Genomic DNA, 20,915 nt, shown 5'->3' with positions numbered 1-20,915 from the left:
GGCCAAAATACCAGCAAGTGTGTGAAAAGCTTGTGAAGAGTTACAGAAAACCTTTGGTCTCCGTTATTGCCAACAAAGGGTACATAACAAAGTATTGAGATGAACTTTTGGTAGACCAAATGCTTATTTTGCACCATGATTTGCAAATAAATTCTTTAAAAATCAAACAATGTGATTTTCTGTTTTTTTTTCCCCACTCTCTGTCTCTCATGGTTAAGGTTTACTCTTGTTGAGTTACAGGCCTCTTTAATATTTTCAAGTGGGAGAACTTGCACAATTACAGTAGTGGTTGACTAAATACTTATTTGCCCCACTGTAGGAACTACATATAATAAACAAGTAAAACAGGCATGATCATAGCTTGAAAAATATATATTTTGAATATGTATTGCGCATATGTGAACATAAAAAAAAAAATACATTGATTTTATTCACTCGATTGTAGTAATATAAATTTCAGTCCCCAATTTGTTACTTTCATCAATATTATAATAAAATTTTGATATGATTAGTTTCATTGATGGTGTTGGTTATGTGTCATTTAATGCACGTGAATTCTTTGTGTCAATGATGAGAAATATTTATTTCAATGACAATATTCTCGTCAACTAATTTATATAATTGTCAGAATTTTAAAATGTACATGCAGATAGTTGAGTGCAATGATTTTAAACCTTATGCCAATTTAAACAGGGCACACCGGAAAGCGAAAGTGCAGCGTCATACTGAGCACCACAAAGATTATGTAAAACAGCAGCATGATGAAACCCAAAACCTTGTCAAGCTTCCATTTACAGGAAACAATGGAGATGATGAAGAAGAGAAGCATGAGGAAGAGGAGGGCAACGGCACAGGAAAGCCCATCGCTGTTGACGGCCACAGGAAGCAAACCGTGGATGAGTGAGTACAGCAGCCACGGCAGAGGCAGACTTGTTAAAAGTTAAAGGAAATGTGTTGATAATCCACCATCAGTGAAATGTAACATTTGAAATGGTTCCAGAGGCTCACCATATAGTGATGTTAAATATGTTATTGCCCACTAAACTGGCCGTGGCCATGTCGCCGAGGCCTTTACGGGCCACGATCACGCTGGTGATGATGTCTGGAATGGATGTGCCTGCAGCCAGGACAGTCAGGCCCATAATCTCTGCTGGGATGCTAAAGGTTTCGCCGACCTGAGAGGAAAACAGGGTTCAGATTGATTCTATTTCTACTTCAAAAGCATTATAAACTAAAGAATCTGACTGACCTGGTGGGCCCACCAAACCATGAGATAGGACAAGACTGTAATCCATAGAATGGAGCTCAGCAGCGTGATCATAAAGAATTTTCTAAAATTCTTATGGATGTAAATTATAAATGTTAGTGACGCTTTAATGTGTCCCATTCCAATGTAAGCACACATCATACGAAATGTCAGAATTCTAACTTTTGATTGACAGCGTTATTTACGCGAAGGGAACATACAGTATTATGAAAAACAATTGTACACTAAATAGTGTAATAGCTGTCTAAAAAATAAGGTCAATCCTGTTAACTGGGCCGAGCTGAGGATGTGTGTGCTTGTGTGTGTTTTACCTGTTTGCGCACATCAGGAATGGTGAGGCACAGAGGAAGTTTTATGGGTAACAGGAAAATAAATGTGGCTTGTTTGTATGGAGTGTTTGGCCATTTTAAAGAAACAGGCTCCTCTTGTTTCTTGTTTCTATTGTTAGTGCGCTCATTCTTTTTACTTTCTAACTCTGGACGACCTCTAATTGCATATTCCTAGGGCAAAAAGTACATAATTAGCATATTTCAAAAAACAAAAGCTTAGAAAAACCTATTGACCTCAAATAGGATGATTATATTTTACTGTAGGAGTGCTTACCTCACCGGAAACCATTTCAAAACTGTTTGTTTCTTTCAGGAGCTGCATCTTCATTGCTGATTTAATTTGTACATTAAACTTCATAAAAACTAAATATAAAATGTAGCTTGTCACCAGCAACGTACTCTCCCACCACATGATGACATTATCCAAGTAACAGATGGCAAGTAGGACAAGATCCACTGTGTAGAAGGTCACATCTCTGAAAAAAGGCCACTTGCTCAACTGAAGAACCTCCCGTGATGTTAAAGCGCACAGTCCAGTCACAAAAAGAATGTTGAAAACTGCTGAGCCAACAACCGTGCCTATTCCCACATTCTTCTGGGAGATGAAAACTGCTACAACAGCGGTGAACAGCTTGGAGAACGATCTCGAAGCTGCCATGATGGTAGCTCCAGCCACGTCGTCAGAGATGTCAAACTCGTCTATGATGACCTCCATTGCAGGAACAAAGAACTCATTGCACAGAAAAGCAAGTGACGCAAACATGTAGATCATACCAAGGATATGGAGTACTACCCAGCCTTGTCTGCGCCCCTGGTTGGTAAAGGGATCCTTGGGGAATTGTCCCTGCAAGTGAGGAGCATCACTAGAGGAAGGTGGAGTGACGGTGGTTCCAAAAGCGAGGCGCCCATTGATCGGGTGCTGATTTGAAGTTGATAGCGAGGCCATAGTTGTTTGCTGATACCCATGCAACTGCAGTCCTGTTCGGCTTTGAGTCTGTAATGTGCCAGCGAAAGGAGCACTTTCTGTGCTTTTACTTGAGGCCTTCTTACCCTCTTTACCATTCTGTGGGCTGGGCAAAGTGTCATACAAACTGAAGAAGAGAGCAGCAAGAAAGAAAAATAGCTGCAAGTGTCTTTTTTGTTCAAAATACATTTTATCTGATCAACAACAACAAAAAAACAATTCAAGAAGGTGGAGCAGTTTAGTCTCTTGGGCTCAGTTCCTACCTAAGGTGAATTTGAGTGTTGTCTCTCATCTGTATGCGGGCCTTGGAACCGGAAAATTATAGTTTAACTGATATATTCACCCTGTAGATAAAAGAAAAGTCTGTTGTAAAGATGCTATTCTTATTCTTAACTACTGCAAAACACACACACATAGTTATTCAGTATATATGAACACACACATATACGCACACGGGTATTTCTAATGTCATTATAAGAATTCTGTCATACTGGTATGCACACCAAACTATGCAGGTGAAGTGGGGTGACTGTGTATCTGCCCCCTTCCACGTCACCAATGGGGTTAGACAGGGGAGCATCTTATCTCCAATTTTATTAAATTTTTATATGAATGGTCTGTCAAAGCAGTTAAGTAGGTGTAAAACTGCTGGTGGGTTGGTGGTGAACCATTTTTTGTATGCAGACGACTGTGTGCTTTTTAGCTCGAGTTCAGCTGGTCTTCAGCAGCTGCTCACTTTGTGTGCCAGGTACGGGGACCTACACAAGATAAAATATAATGATGCTAAGAGTGTTGTTATGATGGTCTCCCCTGACTTTAAGTTGGCAGGTCAAGTGTTAAAGTCCTAAATATCTTAGTCACATGATCACCGACACGCTGACAGACAATGAGGACATATTTCGTCAGTGTCGTTCTAGATATGTCCAAGCTAATATCCTTTCCCGTAAATTTGGTCAATGCTCTGATGAGGTCAAGGTGGCCCTTTTTAAGGCCTATTGTACACCCTCTACACTGCGCATCTGTGGTCTAATTATAACAAAGCAGGTTTTCAGAGACTGCAAGTGGCATAATGACTCTTTGAGAATCTTGGTGAAAAGGCCCAGATGGACCAATGCTTCAGATATGTTTGTAGCAGCTCGGGTGAACACCCTCCAGTCTGTTTTAAGGGAACTTATGTTTAATTTTATTAGTTGTCTGAATGGTTAAAACAAATGTGATTATGTTGGGCCTGACTAACAATTTGTGCAGCTTTACATGCTACTGGTCATGGTTTTGGAAGCACTGGTATACAGTATGTGCCTTTTAAAAGTGGCCCAGATAGCAGACCGACATTGAATAAACGTTGATTCTCCATCAAAATCATCTGTATGGTTGACATCGAAATTTTCGACGTCAAGTGACGTTGAAACAACGTTGTTCGATGGTATGTCAGGCGATGGTTGGATTAACATTGTTTTATAGTTGATGAACTAATGTTGACAAATAGTTGATTTATGAGTGACCGGGAAATGTGATTGAAAAGTCTTTGAATTATGGATGAGCGGTGGTCGAAAACATAACATTGATTCAATGTTGTTCCAATATTACCAATAATCGAAATTAGGAGTGGGAACCTCTTGGTACCTCACGATACGATACGATTTGCAATACAAAGCTCACGATAACGATGATCTGACGATATAGTGATACAACGATTTTCGATACATTGGTCAGGAAATCCTTCTAGGATATTCTACAAAAAACTGATAAAGAGAAAAACAAGCTTCTGCTGTGAATTGGAATGAGTTTATCACTAGTAGACGTCCAAACCATTTGAACTGGGAGGGTGCCATCCCTCCCACTTCAAACGGATTGAATGTATATGGCCATCAGTGGCAGCCAATGCCAGGCGATGAGTAATTTTGGGCCATTTAAGGTCATTTACCTGTTGATTTTCAGTTACTTCTTGTTGATTTTGGGGTATTTTATGGGTCACTTGCTGTTTATTTTGCATTACAGAACAGGAAGTGACCTGGGAATCACCCAAATGAATAGGCAGTGACTCAAACCCAACAGGAAATGACCTGTAAATGCCCTAAAATGAAAAGCAAGTGACCTGTAAAATCGGATCGAATGACTGAATGCTCTGGTTTTGAATGAACAAACGTTCCCAGTCTAAATGGATTGGGTGTCGAGCACCTTCAGTGGCAGCCTTTTTATTTATATATATATTTTTTTTATTGACACCTTTTTAAAACGATATCTCGATTCTTGACAGGAGCGTATCAATAACCTTTTGGGATACAAAGTATCACGATATATCACCATTTCAATATTTTGTCACACCCCTAATCGAAATAACGTTTAGGTTTTGTACGGATTTCAACGTTGCAATAACATTAATTGAGGGTGCAAAAGTGACGTTTTGATTATACAAGATCGAAAGCGGAATGTTGATCCAACATCTTTTCAATGTAGGTCTGCTATCTGGGGGTTCGCTAGGAGACCCAGTGTTGTGTACTGAAGTCCACTTGTTATTTTATTTTATTTTTTTAATATCTTGCTTGCGTTGTGTTGTGATTTGGACAATGAGTATGTTCATAAAAATGTATATCTATCTATAAAAATTGGGTACATATTTCATTTCCCCCAATGGAGCATGATCATCACAATTAAGAAATACAGAGTTTGTTTTAAATTCTAAACATTCAACTGTAGAATGGTAATTTAACTATTTTGATTGTTGCACACTTGACCGGGTTCAATTTGAAAGCATTTAACCCGTGATGGGATATTATGGGAACTATTTATCTTAATTGGTTGTTTAGTCGGACAGAAAAATAAAGTGCACACTTCAACGTCATGCCTGAGAGGAATGGCTGGCCCTTCGCGCATGCGCAAAACATATAGTGCGGCCACAACAGAATAGCTTACTGACAAAGGCAACCAAAGGTTCCAAACGACGAAGCATTTAGCAACAAAACAAACGTACTCATTAGAGAACAGCTCAGCACGAAGCGCCCATTTCATTTAATATCATACTTAACGGCTTTACAATCAAACAAACTTATTGTATGACTAAAATGTAGTTAGCATTTTGTGATGAAGATGAACGCTAGCGTCTACTTAGCAAACCTTGTGTTCCGTTTGAAACTTGCCGTTTTCTCCCCATTCATTTCTCGTCGAGTTCTCTACCAGCAGTAAATCATGCCTACTGTGGTGTTAATGGACGCGTCCTTGTCCATGACGAGACCAGTGTCGCAGGACATCAGCGAGGAGTTCCAGAGGAAGAACTTGGCAGTCCACGGCCTTAATATGTTATTCGAGCACATGGCCTCCAACTATCGTTTGGAGTTCACCGCACTTATGGCCTTCTCCTCCCTCTGGGAACTCTTGGTGCCCTTCACCAGAGATTATAACGCTTTACAGGTACAACCCAAACGTGTTCAGTCCGAGAAGGTGGTCCTCTGTGTATTAATTCTACTTCCTATGTAGGACGCCCTCAGCAACCTGGAGGACTATGACAAGACGTGCGTGGAGTCCGCTTTGAATGGGGTCAGCAACGTAGTGCAGCAAGAGTGGGGCAGTGCCTGTCCCTGTCAGGTAGAATATCCACCTGTTTAGTTGACGTCCCCGCGCGGTTTTTGAACCTCCATACTTTTTGTTGATGTTGTTCCCCATTGTGCCCTTAAGGTGGTGCTGGTGACCGACGGGTCTCTCGGTATTGGAAAAGGCTCCCTGCGCCATTCACTTCAATCGTTGCGCCACCGGGGGGACGAGAAGAAGTTCCCTCTGCCCTTCCCATTCCCCACCAAAATGTTCATCATGTGTGTCGCCAACACAGATGAGGTATTTAATTCAGACTTCTCACGCACGTACATGTTCCATCCTATCATTAAAGTGTCCAGTCCTCAGCGGCGCTGCCAGGGATTTTGGGTCCCATGAAAAGATATCACTTTGGGCCCCACTACTAGTGCCGGGACACACACACACACATTTAGAGTATCAACTACATAATTTCCTGCATTCTGGTGAATCTTTACAAACTCATTTGTGCATTTTCTGCATTAATTTAAGATGAAAATATTTTTCAGTAAACATACAGTGTATAGAGCAATAACGAATAGACTGACATCATTTATAAGAAATGTACTGAAGGCCATCTTTTACGATCTAAATGTATGTTTATTAGAAATATTCTCAAAGCAAATGCCATAATGAATGACTTAGAATAAATGTTTTGTTTGAACTTAACTATACTACAGTATACATTACAGTACACAACTGTTTTAGTGTGAGGAGATTTCATTATGGAGTAGGCTTAGCCTCATCTGGAAATTTGCGATCTCCACTATAGGCTACAGCTCCGAAGCGAGGTTAACAAACTAAATTCAATTGATGACAAACTAAATTCAATAAATTATTGACAAACTGGATTCAAGCCGATTTTAAAAAAGAAAATTTCCACACCAACTTTCAACATCTGTAGGATACCAAAAAATGCCGTCATTATTTGGAATTCATGTTTTTGAATGGGTGCAGAGCGCTCATTGAGGCCGGGAAAATCCCGAATTTCTTACGGAGTGAGCTGGGACCTCGCTTTGGAGCTAAGATAACAGGTTAATTTTCAGCACTACACTGACACAAGACACCAACCTTCCTTTGTGAAGTACTTTGTCACATCCTGTTGGTCTTTTCTATCCATCTCCTGTTTTGCTTTTTCTTTCCTCTTTTGAAAACCCGTTTTGAAAACATTTCTACAGTACCGCGGCACTTCGAGTCATTTGCCACTTTCCCACTGAAACTAGTGGGTCAATGCGCGTTTTTTTCCAAGCCGATGCAACCCACTAGGAATTAGCATTTGGCACCTTTCCCATTGACAAAAAAAAACGTGTCTTTTTTTTTTTTTTCACCCGTCTAACCCCCCACCCCTCCTCAGCCGTGCGTAAGGTTACGTGACGTCACCACGCTAAGATGCGCGTCGACAAGTGCGACCGAAATTCAGTTCAAGGAAGTAAACAATGCAGAGCAACATGGAAGCCTCCTTTCTGTTTGTGTTCTCTGTTTTCATGCTTTTTACTGCCCTCAAAATGGACGAAATGCAGCAAAGGATCAACACTCTGCTTGTGCTGAGGCAACGTAGGCGACGTGAATTTTGGTTTGAAATTGAAAGGAGTCGTGCAAGTCACAGAAAGAGGAGAAGAACCTTTGTTTCATCTGTTATGGGTATTGCTAACGCTGCTACACCGACTGTTCGCCGTATGTGGATCACGTAATAGCCTACGTCACCACGTAGATTAGGTTGTTGACTGTTGACCCGGCGTTTTGCTTTCACACTGCATGATGATCAGAGCCGAGGTGATTTTAACGCGGGTCGCTTGGCGGGTTGATTGACACGGGTCGAGGCGGGTCGCTGCACCTTTCCCACTGCCACCAAAAGCCGATTGTTAGTGTGTTGACATGTTTTTTTTGGCCAGTGGGAAAGGGGCAATTGAGTGGTGTAAATGCGCACCACTCTGCTCCCGGTCTGATCGAAAGAAGGGCGGACCAAACCATTTAATGAAAATACGGGGGTTGGGGCTAGCAGTACATATGCTCTCTGGGTGTTTACTTTTTGCCAAAAACAAAACAAGTAAACGAAACCATTCGTTTTATTCCTATTAAAATGATAATGATTAATATTTGAATTTGCAAACAATTACCTAATGTTCTAATTTTCTTTGTGGGCCCCCATCAGGGCATGGGTCCTTAGAATCACTATCCTTTTTCACCCTTATACAGCGTCCCTGCCTGTCCTCTTGGACTGGGTGAGTAGGCAGGTTTGTAAATAAAATTACATTTGTTGTAATAGTGTTATTTGTTCCTGAATTTCAGTTACAGGCAACTGGTGCTTTGGACAAATGGGAAGAGCTTCTTAGTCTCAGTGGTGGGGATGGTCAGGTCTTCACCGTGGAGGGTCCTCTGTGCATGCAGGGTGTGCAAGCCATGTTTGGGTAGGGCTGGTGTCTGTTTAAGGATTCTGCAGTAATGTACTGCCATGTTTACATGATGACATTTTTACTCTGTTTGTGTGTCTCCAGGAGATTAATTGACAGGGCATACTGTCCCTTCCATGCGGTTTTGCACTGTGGGAACTTGTCCGCAGACGTTCAGGTGTTCCCTCGACCTGAACCCGTCGTGGTGGATGAGGAGGTGGAACCTCTAGCTCGAAATGTCAGCACAGGTATCTTCCACTATAATAGTAGAGGATTATCGTATTGGCCCGAATATGAGACGGTGTTTTTTGCATTGAAATAAGACTGACAAAGTGGGGGTCGTCTTTTATTCGCGGTCTAGACATTATACCCATTCCCGACGCTAGATATCATTGAAGCGAATGCTGAACTTGAGTAATGTTCTGTCATTACAGATCTCAGCTACACTCAAGTTTAACCAGTTTGGATTATTTTATTGCAATGTTTTTCCTTATTCAAATTTCTTTCAAGGCTACAGTTAGTTAAACCTCACTTTGATGGTTATTGCAGTTTTTGCAGTTTTGGTGTTTTATCACAATAGATTGGTTTATTTACATTTAAAAACCAGAAGCCATTCAAATTTCATTTATGAATGTGATTGCACACTTTAGTTTACATATTTAAAGGTTCAGATATTAAGATTTGAATGAGGCAAAATAACATGCTTTTTCTCTCAAATATATTGTTATATTTTTTTTGCAGATGTACTGTAATTATTTTCTGTGTAAAAATTCATTTGGTGTTCAAAAAGTCTTTTTTCAAACTTGAGTCTTGAAAAAGAGTGGGTCGTCTTATAATCAGGGCCGTCTTATATTCGGGCCAAATAGGTAATACACTGTTTATTTTGTTGTAAGTATGGACTCCAGTTTTTCAAAAGTGTAATAATATGCATTTAAAGTTTTTTTTTTTTTTGTAAATGGGCATGGTGTTCTATTTGTTGCAGATTTGGAAATTGTGGGTTTTATTGAAATAGCTGACATATCCAGTCCTCCTGTCATATCCAGACACTTAGTACTACCTATTGCTGTCAACAAAGGTATGTGCATGCCAATCGGCGGTTCAGGATGCCAAATTGCGGAGTGACTGTGTTAAACACTGAATTTTGACTTTGTCTCAGAAGTTGAGGACGTTGGCACAGGCGCTGCTGATGAGCTGGAAGAGGAAGTGTCTGCGAGTCAAATGGCAGGGAAAAGTCCAAACTTTTGCGTGCTCTTACATGGCAGCCTAAAAGTGGAGGGTATGGTGGCACTTGTCCAATTAGGGTGAGAGTCGAGAAATTTCAGTCTATATTATCACTAAATATACTTCTTGTGACATTCTTGCTATATAGTATTAGTTTAAAGACACCAATCGAGAGATATTAAAGGTGTGTTAAATGATTACCGTAGTAGTTCAAGCTGGTCTGCTTGTACTAGGCCCGAATGGTTCGGCATGCTGTACTCCCAAGCAGACAGCAAGAAGAAATCCAATCTGATGATGTCACTGTTTGAACCCAGTACTGAGCCTTTGCCTTGGCTGGGAAAGATCACTCATTTGGGACCAATCTCAGGTAATGCCCCCACGCAAATGATGTTCCATTTTTTCCAATGCATTCATTCACCTCATACTCCCTTATTGAAACATTGTAAACTTTCACTTGTGACACACTTACTTTTAGCACACTTTCCTCTAGGACAAAGGTCCTCCACGCTCCGCTGCGTGAACATAATCAGGAATATAATCAATATAATCCCTACATCAATGTCAATTTACGGCTGCCGCAGTCACCCTTTATACTGAAAAATAACTTCAGCTCTTCCTATCTTTTAGAGGCAGTAGAAAATCCTTACGGAGAGGATGACAGTAAAAGTCCTTTCCCTGTGCAGCCGCCCGTCAAAAGAAGCTATGCGCAGAATGTCACTGTGTGGATTAAAGCCAGCGGACTACAGGTGAAGTTCTCCTGCTTGTTGGCCATTTTCATAAAGGTTTCTCGTTAGTTTTGAAGATAAGGCTCATGTTCCAAAACGTTACCCTGGTTACTTAACTCATTCACTGTCAATAGGCATCTAATTCATTTCAGATATGAGCGCTTGGAGTATTGCTGTCAATGGCAGCAAATGAGTTCAAAACAAAATTTTAATGGAATCAAACTGCTGTTTTTCTCAGTAAAGAAGATATTCTATTATTTCATTTGGTAGTTTGATCTTACAGTATGTCTAATGACAAAATTATGTGCGTCTTTTAAGAGTCAGTTAAAATGGCTGTCGTTATGGGGTTGGGAAAAATGAAAACAGCTCGGGGTGATAGGAACGAAAAAGGTACGAAAATAAGTCGTGTTTTAACATTGACATTTTAATCGTTATTACTGAAGACCTTATGGGATTGTTAAACTGAAGTGATTAAAAGGAATGTAAGGTCCTTAATGGGGGAAAACAACTTCATGTTTGTGATTTACAGGAAATCACCCATTCACTTATTTTTGTTTTTAAACCCTTTTAAGTTAAAATATTTTAAGGTCGTTTTGTACTAATTTCAGACGGATGTGCAAAAGATTCTGAGGAATGCAAGAAAACTACCCGATAAAACACAGACCTTCTACAAGGTAAAAAAAAAAAAAAAAAAAAACTGCATTGCATACATTCTCTTCCCATTTTAATTTATTTTTTTGCTAACCATTTATTTCTGATATTCTCCCAGGAGCTGAACCGCCTTCGTAAGGCTGCATTAGCATTTGGATTCTGGGACCTCCTCAAGGGAGTGGCTGAGTTGCTGGAGCGGGAATGCACATTGCTGCCTGACTCTGCTCACCCCGATGCCGCTTTCCAGCTCTCGCACGCAGCACAGCAACTCAAGCTGGCCAGTACCGGGGACTCCCAATATGCCGCTTTTGACCACAACATTGTTCCCATGCACACAGACTTCTCAAACTGAACGATCTCTCTGACTTGGTTGAAAAATGCACTGCGGACAATAGAGGGAAAACACTCGCTCCTAAAAAATATTCTCTTGTAAAATATTTTTTATACTTCTTATTAGTAAAGTGTGTCAAATCACTGTCACAGTTGAAGCGTGAACACCAATGCATTTTAATGAAACACCCGTGAGTGACAACATTTGGTATGCCAGCACACTAATTATTCCCATTTTAACAGTGATTGGCATTGTGTTATCATAGCATCGTTGTTGGAATTTACTGCACTGCAAATAAGGTATGAGGCAGTGACGTTCAACACCATAAACCACAAGATAAGTCCTGTGGTACCTAGGTTATGCAAGATATATCAGGGTGTCTGCAGGGTTCAACAAGCCAAATTTAATACTTTTAAAGACCAAAACAAAATTTAAGACCCATTCAACATCGATACCGGCAAAAAAAATGTACAAAAGATTTAAAGGAAAATTTGAGGCCTGGAGTTACTTGCAAAGTGCAGTATATGAATTTATTCCCTGCTCTTTCACACTGTGATTCAAATGAACACAAAGTACTACTAGTAGTAGTAATGTCAATAGATTTTTAAGATCTTTTATATTTTTGGAGAATTTGACATTTTAAGGCCTTAAATTCAAATTATTGGATTTGACTTTTTTTTAAAACTTTTTAAGACCATGCAGATAACATATATAAACATAAAGGGCAGGCTGATTGAAACTCCCAAATTATCCTTAGGTGGATTTATGTGTGAATGGTTGTCTCCTCTTGCCCTGTGATTGGCTGGCAACTAATTCCGGGTGTAAATGTTAAATGGTGTTATACTTGTATAGCGCTTTTCCACCTTTCGAGGTGCTCAAAACCCAGCTTTCTGCTAATCGATAGCTGAGATAAGCTCTTTAAATCACGACCTTCGTGAAGATGAGCTGCACAGAAGATAAATGACAGACCTGGCGTACACATATGTGGACATCACATTTTGGGTCATGTAGGCCACACTTGTATACCATATGTTAATATTGTGGCCTACATGACCCAACTTGAGATTTCCACCTATTTTGATGCCACATTTCAATTATACTTTTTTTCCCCCCCAAATATATTTTTTAATGAAAAAGTAAAATAACATGTTAATTTTAAAAAATGATCGAAAACAGAAACTATGACCACCAATAACACTTTAAAATGGCTAAAATAGCATTTCTGTAATTTTTGGACTTAAGATGCAACCAATTTTTACAAGAAAAAAAACAATATACAAGTTCTATAAGGTGTATACATTGTATTCCACGATACAATGTGATTAGTCACTGCCACCACTCCTAATATAAGAAATAGTGGTAACAAAAGTAGCAGTTTTTGCTGAGTTATAGGATTCTTATACACTGATGAGGTATAATACAGGCCAGCAAAAATAGGATTCGTGACAATTACAGAAAATGAATACAAAATACAGTACAACTATGACTAAAGTCTAAAAGACCTTGAAAACTAAATAGATTATTTAAAATACATTATACATGTAAATAGCAATGCTGAAAATGTGGCTAAAAATAGCCTCATTTTTATATGCAGTACTTTAATCATTGAAACCTGACAGGGTTATTAACAATCCTCTGTAGGGGTACCAACCAAAACCCAGTATCAGTTCCAAAGCAACTGCCAGTAAACAGACCAAATAACTTTTTTTTTTTTTTTAGCCAGCCTGTTTGTTCTGTAAACAAGCGTCGCGCTAAACTAAATACAGCCAGGCAGCACACACAAAATAAAAATGTGTAAATTTTATTTTAGATTGATTTATTAATGTTACGTTACTTGTATTTATCATTTTTGAAAGATATACTCCTAAATTTAATTTAGCACTGTAAATTTAAGGGTCTGTTTTTTATTTTTTTTTTATTTTTATTTATTATTATTATTTTTTATGTATCTGTTCAACAATTGTTCAAGCACTGGAACAGTTTTAAAAAGTAGCAAGTAGTAACCGGTATTGGAGAAAACACAAACGAAACCCAATCCTACTCCTCAGTGGCATGTAAAATTTGAAAGACGTTTTCACCTTGAAGGAAATAACAAAACTTTGCATTAAACAAATAGACATATAGTAGAACTCTTAAAGTTGTAGTTGGCAGACCCTCAAACAAAATTTGCAAATCAACAGCAGGAAGGAAGTTTAGCAGACAATGAAAGGCGCCGATATAATAAAACTGTCTCAAGAAAATAATTTATAGGCAATAAACAGGTGCCAAGGCAATTATTCACTGAGCCTTCCTCTTCTTGGTCCTGAGCCGCCTCTGCCTTTGTTTGTAGAGATGACGAAAGTTGATAAAAAGTCCTGACAGAACAAATGAACGAGACAATTAACTTTTGAATGCAGTTTCAAGAAATTTATTTTAAGCTTACCTAGAAACAAGAGAGCGAGATGTACGCGCAAAACATAGGAAAATTTCACAGAAGTGCCGATGGCCTTGGGTAGAGGAATGCTGAACAGGTTGCTCTCGTCAAAGATGGGGATGGACTGTATCACGGCAACAGCTGTGGGGTGGCAAATTTGTACTGTATTTGTCTTTTGTCGTTTATCAACTTTCAGAGCAGTGAACACAAACATACCCTCGGCGAGAGCACCTAATGGGTAGAGGGGTATCCAAAGGGAGTATCGCAGCCATGTCAGGAGTTTCCACTCTGTATTAAAGCATTCCAGCATGTAGAATGGATACCTGCAGCAAAAGTGTCATTACTGCTACTGGGTCGAAATTGTTAATGTGACTAATATATATATTAATTTATAATATAAATATCTACTCAGGCCCGCTTCACCTTCTGAAAATTATCACATGACCTTATTTCGCAATTGTTTTCATTTTATGGACATTTTATCCTAAGACTGTGTTGTGTCAGAGCAATGTTCCCACCCATGTGAACATTCTGATTTGTTCGTGGCCTGGCAAATAGCACCAGTCGGCATGAAATGAAGACTTAAAAACTTTTTTTTTTTTTTTTTTTAACAAAACTTGAAATTGTATTCAAACATACATACCATATTTTCAAAACCATAAGGTGCATCTAAAAGTAAAATTCTCTAAAATGGACGGTGTGCTAATAATGTGGTGTGCCTATTGAGTGGACTGAGTACCAAAATGTGTCTGTCTGTCTGAGCAATTTTTGAATAGGCGGATGTAAGTGAGAGCTGCATGAGAACCTTGAAGGGAGAAGGTTGCGTATGATAGTGTTCGAGTGTGTGGGTTAGGCTAAACAACATTGGTTTAGCGAAAGACCCTCAAAAATGTCATCTACAGGGAAGAGACGCTTAGTAAACGCATTTCAAACTCAAGGCTATCAATTATGCGAAACAAAAAGCCTAGCCAAGCTCTTCACTTCGGATACAAAAAACGAGGACTTTGATGGATTTGAGTATTGATTAAAATTGGGTGAGTACTTTGTTAAATTCTTTAATAAAGTACAATTGAACTCAGTTTTGCTCCCGTTGCCTTTAAAAATTTTTTTTAAAACAATTCACAATTCTTGCGCCTTGTGTGTTAAAGACAAAAATGTCACCCAAAAATGAGCCTGCACCTTTTAATACGGTGCCCCTATGTCATGAAAATAAGGTATATGTATGTATGTATGTATATATATCTAATACTAATACCCGAATATAAGACGGCCCTGATTATATGACAACCCCCTCTTTTTCAAGACTCAAGTTTGGTGTTCAAAAAGTCTTTTTTCAAATAAATTTTTATACAGAAAATAATAACGGTACATCTGAAACAATTAGAACAATATATTTGAGAGAAAAAGCATGTTATTTTGCCTCATTCAAATCTTAATATGTAAACATTTCAATATGTAAAGTGCAAACACATTTGCAAATGAATGGCTTCTGGTTTTTGAAATGTAAATAAACCAATCTGTTGTAATAAAACAACAAAATTGCAATAACTGCATTATCTATCAAAGTGAAGTCTAACTGTAACTGCAGTCTTGAAACAAATCTGAATAAGGAAAAACATTGCAATAAAATAATGCAAACTGGTTAAACTAGTAGCTGAGATCTGTCATGACAGAACATCGCTTCAATGATATCTGGCGCCATCTAGCGTCGTGAATGGGGAGAGTAGCAGAGATTTGTCGTAACAGAACATCGCTTCAATGATATCTGGCGTCATCTAGCGTCGTGAATCGGTATAATATCTAGACCGCGAATATAAGACGACCCCCTCTTTTTCAATATTATTTCAATGCAAAAAAAAACGTCTTATATTCGGGCCAATACGGTCAATTGCAAATCTGAGGAAATAATACATTTTTTGGCTTCTTTGTCTACCTCTACCAGCCCAAAAGATCATAGATGGCTATTAAAATAACTTCAAAAAAATCATTGCCTATAACAAGGTGGTTGAGGGGATTCTTGAGTTGACCAAAGATGCAAATACTAACCTTATAGACAGTGACAGTTAAAAATATCTACATGAAAGTTTTGAGTGTGGCCTACCTAAATATTTCAATGGCGCTCCACGGATAGAAAACAAAGAAGACCACAGGCTTATTCTGCATTTCTTCCAAGCAACCAAAAATGATGAAGAGGATGAAATTCCTTCCAAACAACTATTTATAGAGCAAAGATTATATTGAATGAGTATCACATTTAACTACAGATGTCTCACATTGTCTGACTGACCTGTATAACTGTTGGGATCACACCTGTCCGGACCACACCAAATGCCGCATTGAGAACTTCAATTGCTGCGAAAATCTGGCAGAAGAACATTACGCCGGATATAGTGTGAAATGTGTCGTAGAAGGAATCTGAAATGTGATGCGCACAGCGTTAATGTAGTCATCACGGGAATGGAAAAAGCACTCACACACACCGGTACTCGCCTTGACCAAATGTGAGGAGGCGAATAGTCATGTTGACGAAGATCCATGAATAGCCAAGAAATTGCACCAAATTGTATGTAAACAAAAACACTGTTTTCAGACTGATGAACCCTGCAACACAAAAAGCAGCTATTTGGTATGACTTCCATTTACCCATCGGTTTTCGATTGAGTGTAGTGCTGCAACGATTAATCAGTTAACTCGAGTAATTCGATTAGAAAAGAAGCTTCAAATCAAAATTTGCTGCTTCAAGTATTTGTTTAATTAGAGTGGCGTTATAATGGTTTGTTTTTAAAGTGTTCGCATTTAGTTGTATTGATTTGGGTGGATACACTGCCCTCTAGTGGCAGCAGTGAATATAACATAACTCATTTAACATGGCTGAATCCAGTTGCTCCCTGTTAAGAACAACATGAGCTAATGTTTTTCATGCATTCGTAATTTAGTTTATAGGTATATTTAGCTGTTTTTTGTGGGAAAGTGTGCTTGAACTATTAAGATTATAATATATATACATACAGTGGGGAGAACAAGCATTTGATACACTGCCGATTTTGCTGGTTTTCCCACTTGCAAGCCATGTAGAGGTCTGTAATTTGTATCATAAGTTCTCTTCAACTGTGAGGGACGGAATCTAATACAAAAATCCAGAAAATCACATTGTATAATTTTTAAATAATAAATTTGTATTTAACTGCATGAAATAAGTATTTGATACCTTACCAACTAGTAAATATTTCGGCTCTCAGTTCTTTTTTAAGAACCCCTCCTGTTCTCCGCTCATTACCGGAAGTAACTGCACCTGTATGAACTTGTTACCTGTATAAAAGACACCTGTTCACATGCTCAAACAAACAAACTCCAACCTCTCCACAATGGCCAAGACCAAAAGAGCTGTGTAAGGACATCAGGGATAAAATAATAGACCTGCACAAGGCTGGGATGGGCTACAGGAAAATAAGCAAGCAGCTTGGTGAGAAGGTAACAACTGTTGGAGCGATTATTAGAAAATGGAAGAAGTTCAAGTTGACGGTCAGTCTGCCTCGTTCTGGGGCTCCATGCAAGATCTCACCTTGTGGGGCATCACTGATCATGAGGAAGGTGAGGGATCAGCCCAGAACTACACGGCAGGACCTGGTCAATGACCTGAAAAGAGCTGGAACCACAGTCTCGAAGAAAACCATCGGAAACACATTACGCCGTCATGGATTAAAATCCTACAGCGCATGCAAGATCCCGCTGCTGAAGCCAGTGCATGTCCAGACACGTCTGAGGTTTGCCACTGACCATCTGGATGATCCAGAGGAGCAATGGGAGAAGGTCATGTGGTCGGATGAGACCAAAATTGAACTTTTTGGTCTAAACTCGGCTCGTCGTGTTTGGAGGAAAAAGAAGGATGAGTACAACCCCAAGAACACCATCCCAACCGTGAAACATGGAGGAGGAAACATTTTTTTGGGGCTGATTCTCCGCCAAGGGTACAGGATGATTGCACCGTATTGAGAGGAGGTTGGATGGGGCTATGTATCGCCAGATCTTGGCTGACAACCTCCTTCTTTCAGTGAGAGCCCTGAAGATGGGTCGTGGCTGGGTCTTCCAGCATGACAACGACCCAAAGCACACAGCCAAGGCAACTAAAGAGTGGCTCCGGAAGAAGCATTTTAAGGTCCTGGAGTGGCCTAGCCAGTCACCAGATCTGAATCCGATAGAAAATCTATGGAGAGAGCTAAAAGTCCGTGTTGCCAGGCAGCAGCCCCGAAACCTGAAGGCTCTGGAGAAGATCTGCGTGGAGGAGTGGGCCAAAATCCCTGCTGCAGTGTGTGCAAACCTTGTCAAGGACTACAGGAAACGTTTGGTATCTGTAATAGCAAACAAAGGTTTCTGTACCAAATATTAAGTTTGATTTTTGTGATGTATCAAATACTTATTTCATGCAATTAAATGCAAATTTATTATTTAAAAATCATACAACGTGATTTTCTGTTTTTTTCTATTAGATTCCGTCCCTCACAGTTGAAGAGAACTTATGATACAAATTACAGACCTCTACATGCTTTGCAAGTGGGAAAACCAGCAAAATCAGCAGTGTATCAAATACTTGTTCTCCCCACTGTATATATGTATATGTGTGTGTGTGTGTTAAGATATTTTAAAAAAATGTTTTTTAAAAAGCATTTTATAACATAGGCAAGGCAAATTTATTTATATAGCACAATTCAACACAAGGCCATTCAAAGTGCTTTACATCATATAAAGATCATAAAAATCACATTAAATCAATAGAACATAAAAACAGACAATCGAAATAGGAAATAAAATTATACATAAAATCGCATTTAATCATGAATAGAATAAAAAAAATACTACTACTACTACTACTAATAATAATAATTGAAATCAGCAATGGAGATAAAGCACAAGAGGAATAGAAAGCAAATAGCTTGAAATATATAGACAGTTATGTATATGATGTGCTAAATAAAAGCGTTTTTAGCCCTGATTTAAAGGAGCTAACAGTTTGAGCAAACTTCAGACCTTCAGGTAACTTGTTCCAGAGGTGAGGAGCATAATAACGCAATGCTGCCTCACCGTGCTTGGTTCTTGTTCTTGGAACATACAGGAGACAGGTTCCAGACGACCTTAGGGGTCTAGATGTTTCATATCAATCTAACAAACCAAGCATGTATTTTGGTCCAAGGCCATTAAGTGTTTTGTAGGCAAGCAGTAGTTTTTTATAGTCTATCCTTTGACTCACTGGAAGCCAGTGTAACGATTTCAAAACCGGTGTAATGTTGTCCAGTTTCCTTGTATTTGTGAGGACTCTGGCTGCAGCATTCTGAACTAGCTGCCGCTAGTTAGCAGACTTCTGCTCTGCAAGTTGGCCAATTGTTCTTTTTTTGTACTTAGGCATGTATATTTTTTTTAATATCGTTTGAGGCAAGGCTCAGGTATTTTAATTTACTTCTAAATAAAAATGTAATTCTGCAATTTGAAGAAATGCTCGGAAATTTTATTTTGTGTTTTCATTTAATGCTCTTTTGAAAGTGCAATCTTAGCAAGCCTTTGTTTTACATCTCCTAAAATTGATTCTGCAACGCACTAAATGTTCCTGAGGCGATGAGTTGGAGGGGAACATTGTATTTCAATAAAATTGGCAGAACTCAGCTTACCTTCCTCATCATGCTGTGAAGCCTTCTGCCTGTTTTTTTTCTCCTCCTTTGCAAAGTACAAGAAAGTTTAGAACACATCCGTTTTTCCACATTTGCCAGTTAATATATTGAGATTCCATTTTGCCCCTCCCAAAAAAAAACATTTTTTTAAAATTAAGATAAAACCACAAACCAAAAGAAATAGACTGCAATGGCTCATAGCTGGAAAAAGTCATATGGTAAGGTACTACAGTGCAAGCGCCATACTCACCTTCTGCCTAATCTCCAATTCAGCGTCCGATTCATCGAGCCAGCGGTCAAAGTCTGGAGCCAAAAAGAGCGGTTTCCGTTCCAGTTTGGTCAACCTTTCCCACCAGCCCCGCTGCCCTTTTTTAACCGTGATGTTCACTTGCCGCTGAGTGGACTTGTGAGCCACCTGCACGCATAAATTCACCAAAGTTATTTAGGAGCAGGACGCAAGGACACGCACGTGAAGTGAGATCTCTACATACGTACAGTACCTGTGTTTTTACGGGTGAAAGAAATTCCAAGTTGAATTCATACAGATTTTGACCTTTAGCTCCATGACCCTGGGCTGCACACATGAATTATGCAATTATAACACAACACCATCATAAACTTGAACACATCGAGACATGAAGAACGTCACCTTGAAAGTGAAGCACGTTGTCGTCAACGTGGACTTTAATATTCTGCAAGAAGGGATAAAAACAAGCATAGGTTGCAACATATGATAATCAGCTTTAAAATGTTTCGCTATACTTTTTGTCAATTGTGCTAATGTTCTGAAGAGATTATCGCAAGAAACATTTTTACTTCATTAACTCATTGGCTGCCATTGACGGTGATAGACGTCCAATTCAGGACCAGGGTCAAATTGGTCTCGACGCCTATCGCCGTCAATGGTAGTGCATTAGTTTACTCGAACAATCAAACGAGTTCTGGTAATTATTTAATTAAATAGATCCTAATGAAAACAAAAAACTACAATAACAAACACAGCACCAAAACAATATGCCACACTTAGCCATTATTATTGTTGTAAGTGTTTTTATTGTTTCAGTCAGTGAATGCCAGGTACACGCTTACCTGAGCGTCAGTCAGCTCCACCCGAAGGTAGATTTCCTCGTGACGTTGAGCCCAGTAAACGAGTGGCGTTAATGCCATCGTTGTTTATACCAGTCAAGTAATTTTAAAAACAAGAAAATTAGTGATTAATTATCTCCCTCATGCTAACCGTCTTGCAATCCGCCAGAACATTCCTCTCGAACATTGCGCAAACGGGCTCGCTCTCGCGATGTCATCCAAGAGACGTGCGCGAGCTCGACAGAATGACACTTCTTCATCCCTTTCTCTGATTGGCTCGGTTCCTTATTTTCTATTCTCATTGGCGGTTGGGG

At 39.2% G+C, this 20,915-nt stretch overlaps 3 protein-coding genes across 7 annotated transcripts; 1 reads left to right on the top strand and 2 right to left on the bottom strand.

Annotated features, from left to right (window-relative positions):
* Nucleotides 1-289: 289 nt before the first annotated feature.
* Nucleotides 290-6,287, bottom strand: LOC130915743 (sodium/potassium/calcium exchanger 2-like). 3 transcript variants are annotated; one of them, XM_057835766.1, is made up of 7 exons: nucleotides 5,675-6,287; nucleotides 2,824-2,904; nucleotides 1,871-2,687; nucleotides 1,579-1,767; nucleotides 1,250-1,339; nucleotides 1,009-1,175; nucleotides 290-929 (listed from the first exon to the last, which is right to left on the bottom strand). In XM_057835766.1, the coding sequence occupies exons 2-7, from the start codon at nucleotides 2,850-2,852 to the stop codon at nucleotides 686-688; spliced, it is 1,536 nt and encodes a 511-aa protein (XP_057691749.1). In that variant the 5' UTR covers nucleotides 2,853-2,904; nucleotides 5,675-6,287; the 3' UTR covers nucleotides 290-685. The 3 variants fall into 3 exon arrangements, with proteins under 3 accessions (XP_057691749.1, XP_057691748.1, XP_057691747.1); XM_057835765.1 differs by having other exon boundaries at nucleotides 5,698-6,287; XM_057835764.1 differs by having other exon boundaries at nucleotides 1,871-2,904.
* On the top strand, nucleotides 5,322-16,873 carry ints14 (integrator complex subunit 14). Of its 2 annotated transcripts, none has more exons than XM_057835768.1 (11): nucleotides 5,322-5,968; nucleotides 6,035-6,142; nucleotides 6,233-6,388; nucleotides 8,414-8,532; nucleotides 8,620-8,762; nucleotides 9,497-9,589; nucleotides 9,674-9,815; nucleotides 9,969-10,102; nucleotides 10,363-10,481; nucleotides 11,069-11,134; nucleotides 11,230-16,873. In XM_057835768.1, the coding sequence occupies exons 1-11, from the start codon at nucleotides 5,747-5,749 to the stop codon at nucleotides 11,461-11,463; spliced, it is 1,536 nt and encodes a 511-aa protein (XP_057691751.1). In that variant the 5' UTR covers nucleotides 5,322-5,746; the 3' UTR covers nucleotides 11,464-16,873. The 2 variants fall into 2 exon arrangements, with proteins under 2 accessions (XP_057691751.1, XP_057691750.1); XM_057835767.1 differs by having other exon boundaries at nucleotides 5,326-5,968; nucleotides 9,671-9,815; nucleotides 11,230-16,872.
* hacd3 (3-hydroxyacyl-CoA dehydratase 3) lies at nucleotides 11,290-20,801 on the bottom strand. 2 transcript variants are annotated; one of them, XM_057835770.1, is made up of 11 exons: nucleotides 20,605-20,801; nucleotides 20,165-20,207; nucleotides 20,016-20,089; nucleotides 19,766-19,930; nucleotides 19,516-19,561; nucleotides 16,346-16,456; nucleotides 16,143-16,270; nucleotides 15,957-16,069; nucleotides 14,072-14,178; nucleotides 13,865-13,996; nucleotides 11,293-13,796 (listed from the first exon to the last, which is right to left on the bottom strand). In XM_057835770.1, the coding sequence occupies exons 1-11, from the start codon at nucleotides 20,680-20,682 to the stop codon at nucleotides 13,720-13,722; spliced, it is 1,074 nt and encodes a 357-aa protein (XP_057691753.1). In that variant the 5' UTR covers nucleotides 20,683-20,801; the 3' UTR covers nucleotides 11,293-13,719. The 2 variants fall into 2 exon arrangements, with proteins under 2 accessions (XP_057691752.1, XP_057691753.1); XM_057835769.1 differs by having other exon boundaries at nucleotides 11,290-13,996.
* Between the last annotated feature and the right edge of the window lie 114 nt (nucleotides 20,802-20,915).

Source organism: Corythoichthys intestinalis, chromosome 5 (genome assembly GCF_030265065.1).
Source record: "Corythoichthys intestinalis isolate RoL2023-P3 chromosome 5, ASM3026506v1, whole genome shotgun sequence".
Classification (NCBI taxonomy): Eukaryota; Metazoa; Chordata; class Actinopteri; order Syngnathiformes; family Syngnathidae; genus Corythoichthys; species Corythoichthys intestinalis.
This window is presented reverse-complemented; position numbering and strand designations above follow the sequence as displayed.

Excerpts from the sequence above, each read along its gene's own strand:
- LOC130915743 (XM_057835764.1), bottom strand. The coding sequence starts at position 2,749 with ATGTATTTTGAACAAAAAAGACACTTGCAGCTATTTTTCTTTCTTGCT. Across the intron at positions 1,176-1,249 it reads TGGTTTGGTGGGCCCACCAG|GTCGGCGAAACCTTTAGCAT; the intron begins GTCAGTCAGATT and ends TTTTCCTCTCAG. Across the intron at positions 930-1,008 it reads ATATTTAACATCACTATATG|TCTGCCTCTGCCGTGGCTGC; the intron begins GTGAGCCTCTGG and ends ACTTTTAACAAG.
- ints14 (XM_057835767.1), top strand. The coding sequence starts at position 5,747 with ATGCCTACTGTGGTGTTAATGGACGCGTCCTTGTCCATGACGAGACCA. Across the intron at positions 8,763-9,496 it reads AGCTCGAAATGTCAGCACAG|ATTTGGAAATTGTGGGTTTT; the intron begins GTATCTTCCACT and ends TATTTGTTGCAG. Across the intron at positions 10,482-11,068 it reads TTAAAGCCAGCGGACTACAG|ACGGATGTGCAAAAGATTCT; the intron begins GTGAAGTTCTCC and ends TACTAATTTCAG.
- hacd3 (XM_057835769.1), bottom strand. The coding sequence starts at position 20,682 with ATGGCATTAACGCCACTCGTTTACTGGGCTCAACGTCACGAGGAAATC. Across the intron at positions 20,090-20,164 it reads CAACGTGCTTCACTTTCAAG|CCCAGGGTCATGGAGCTAAA; the intron begins GTGACGTTCTTC and ends TCATGTGTGCAG. Across the intron at positions 19,562-19,765 it reads AATTGGAGATTAGGCAGAAG|GAGGAGAAAAAAAACAGGCA; the intron begins GTGAGTATGGCG and ends TACTTTGCAAAG.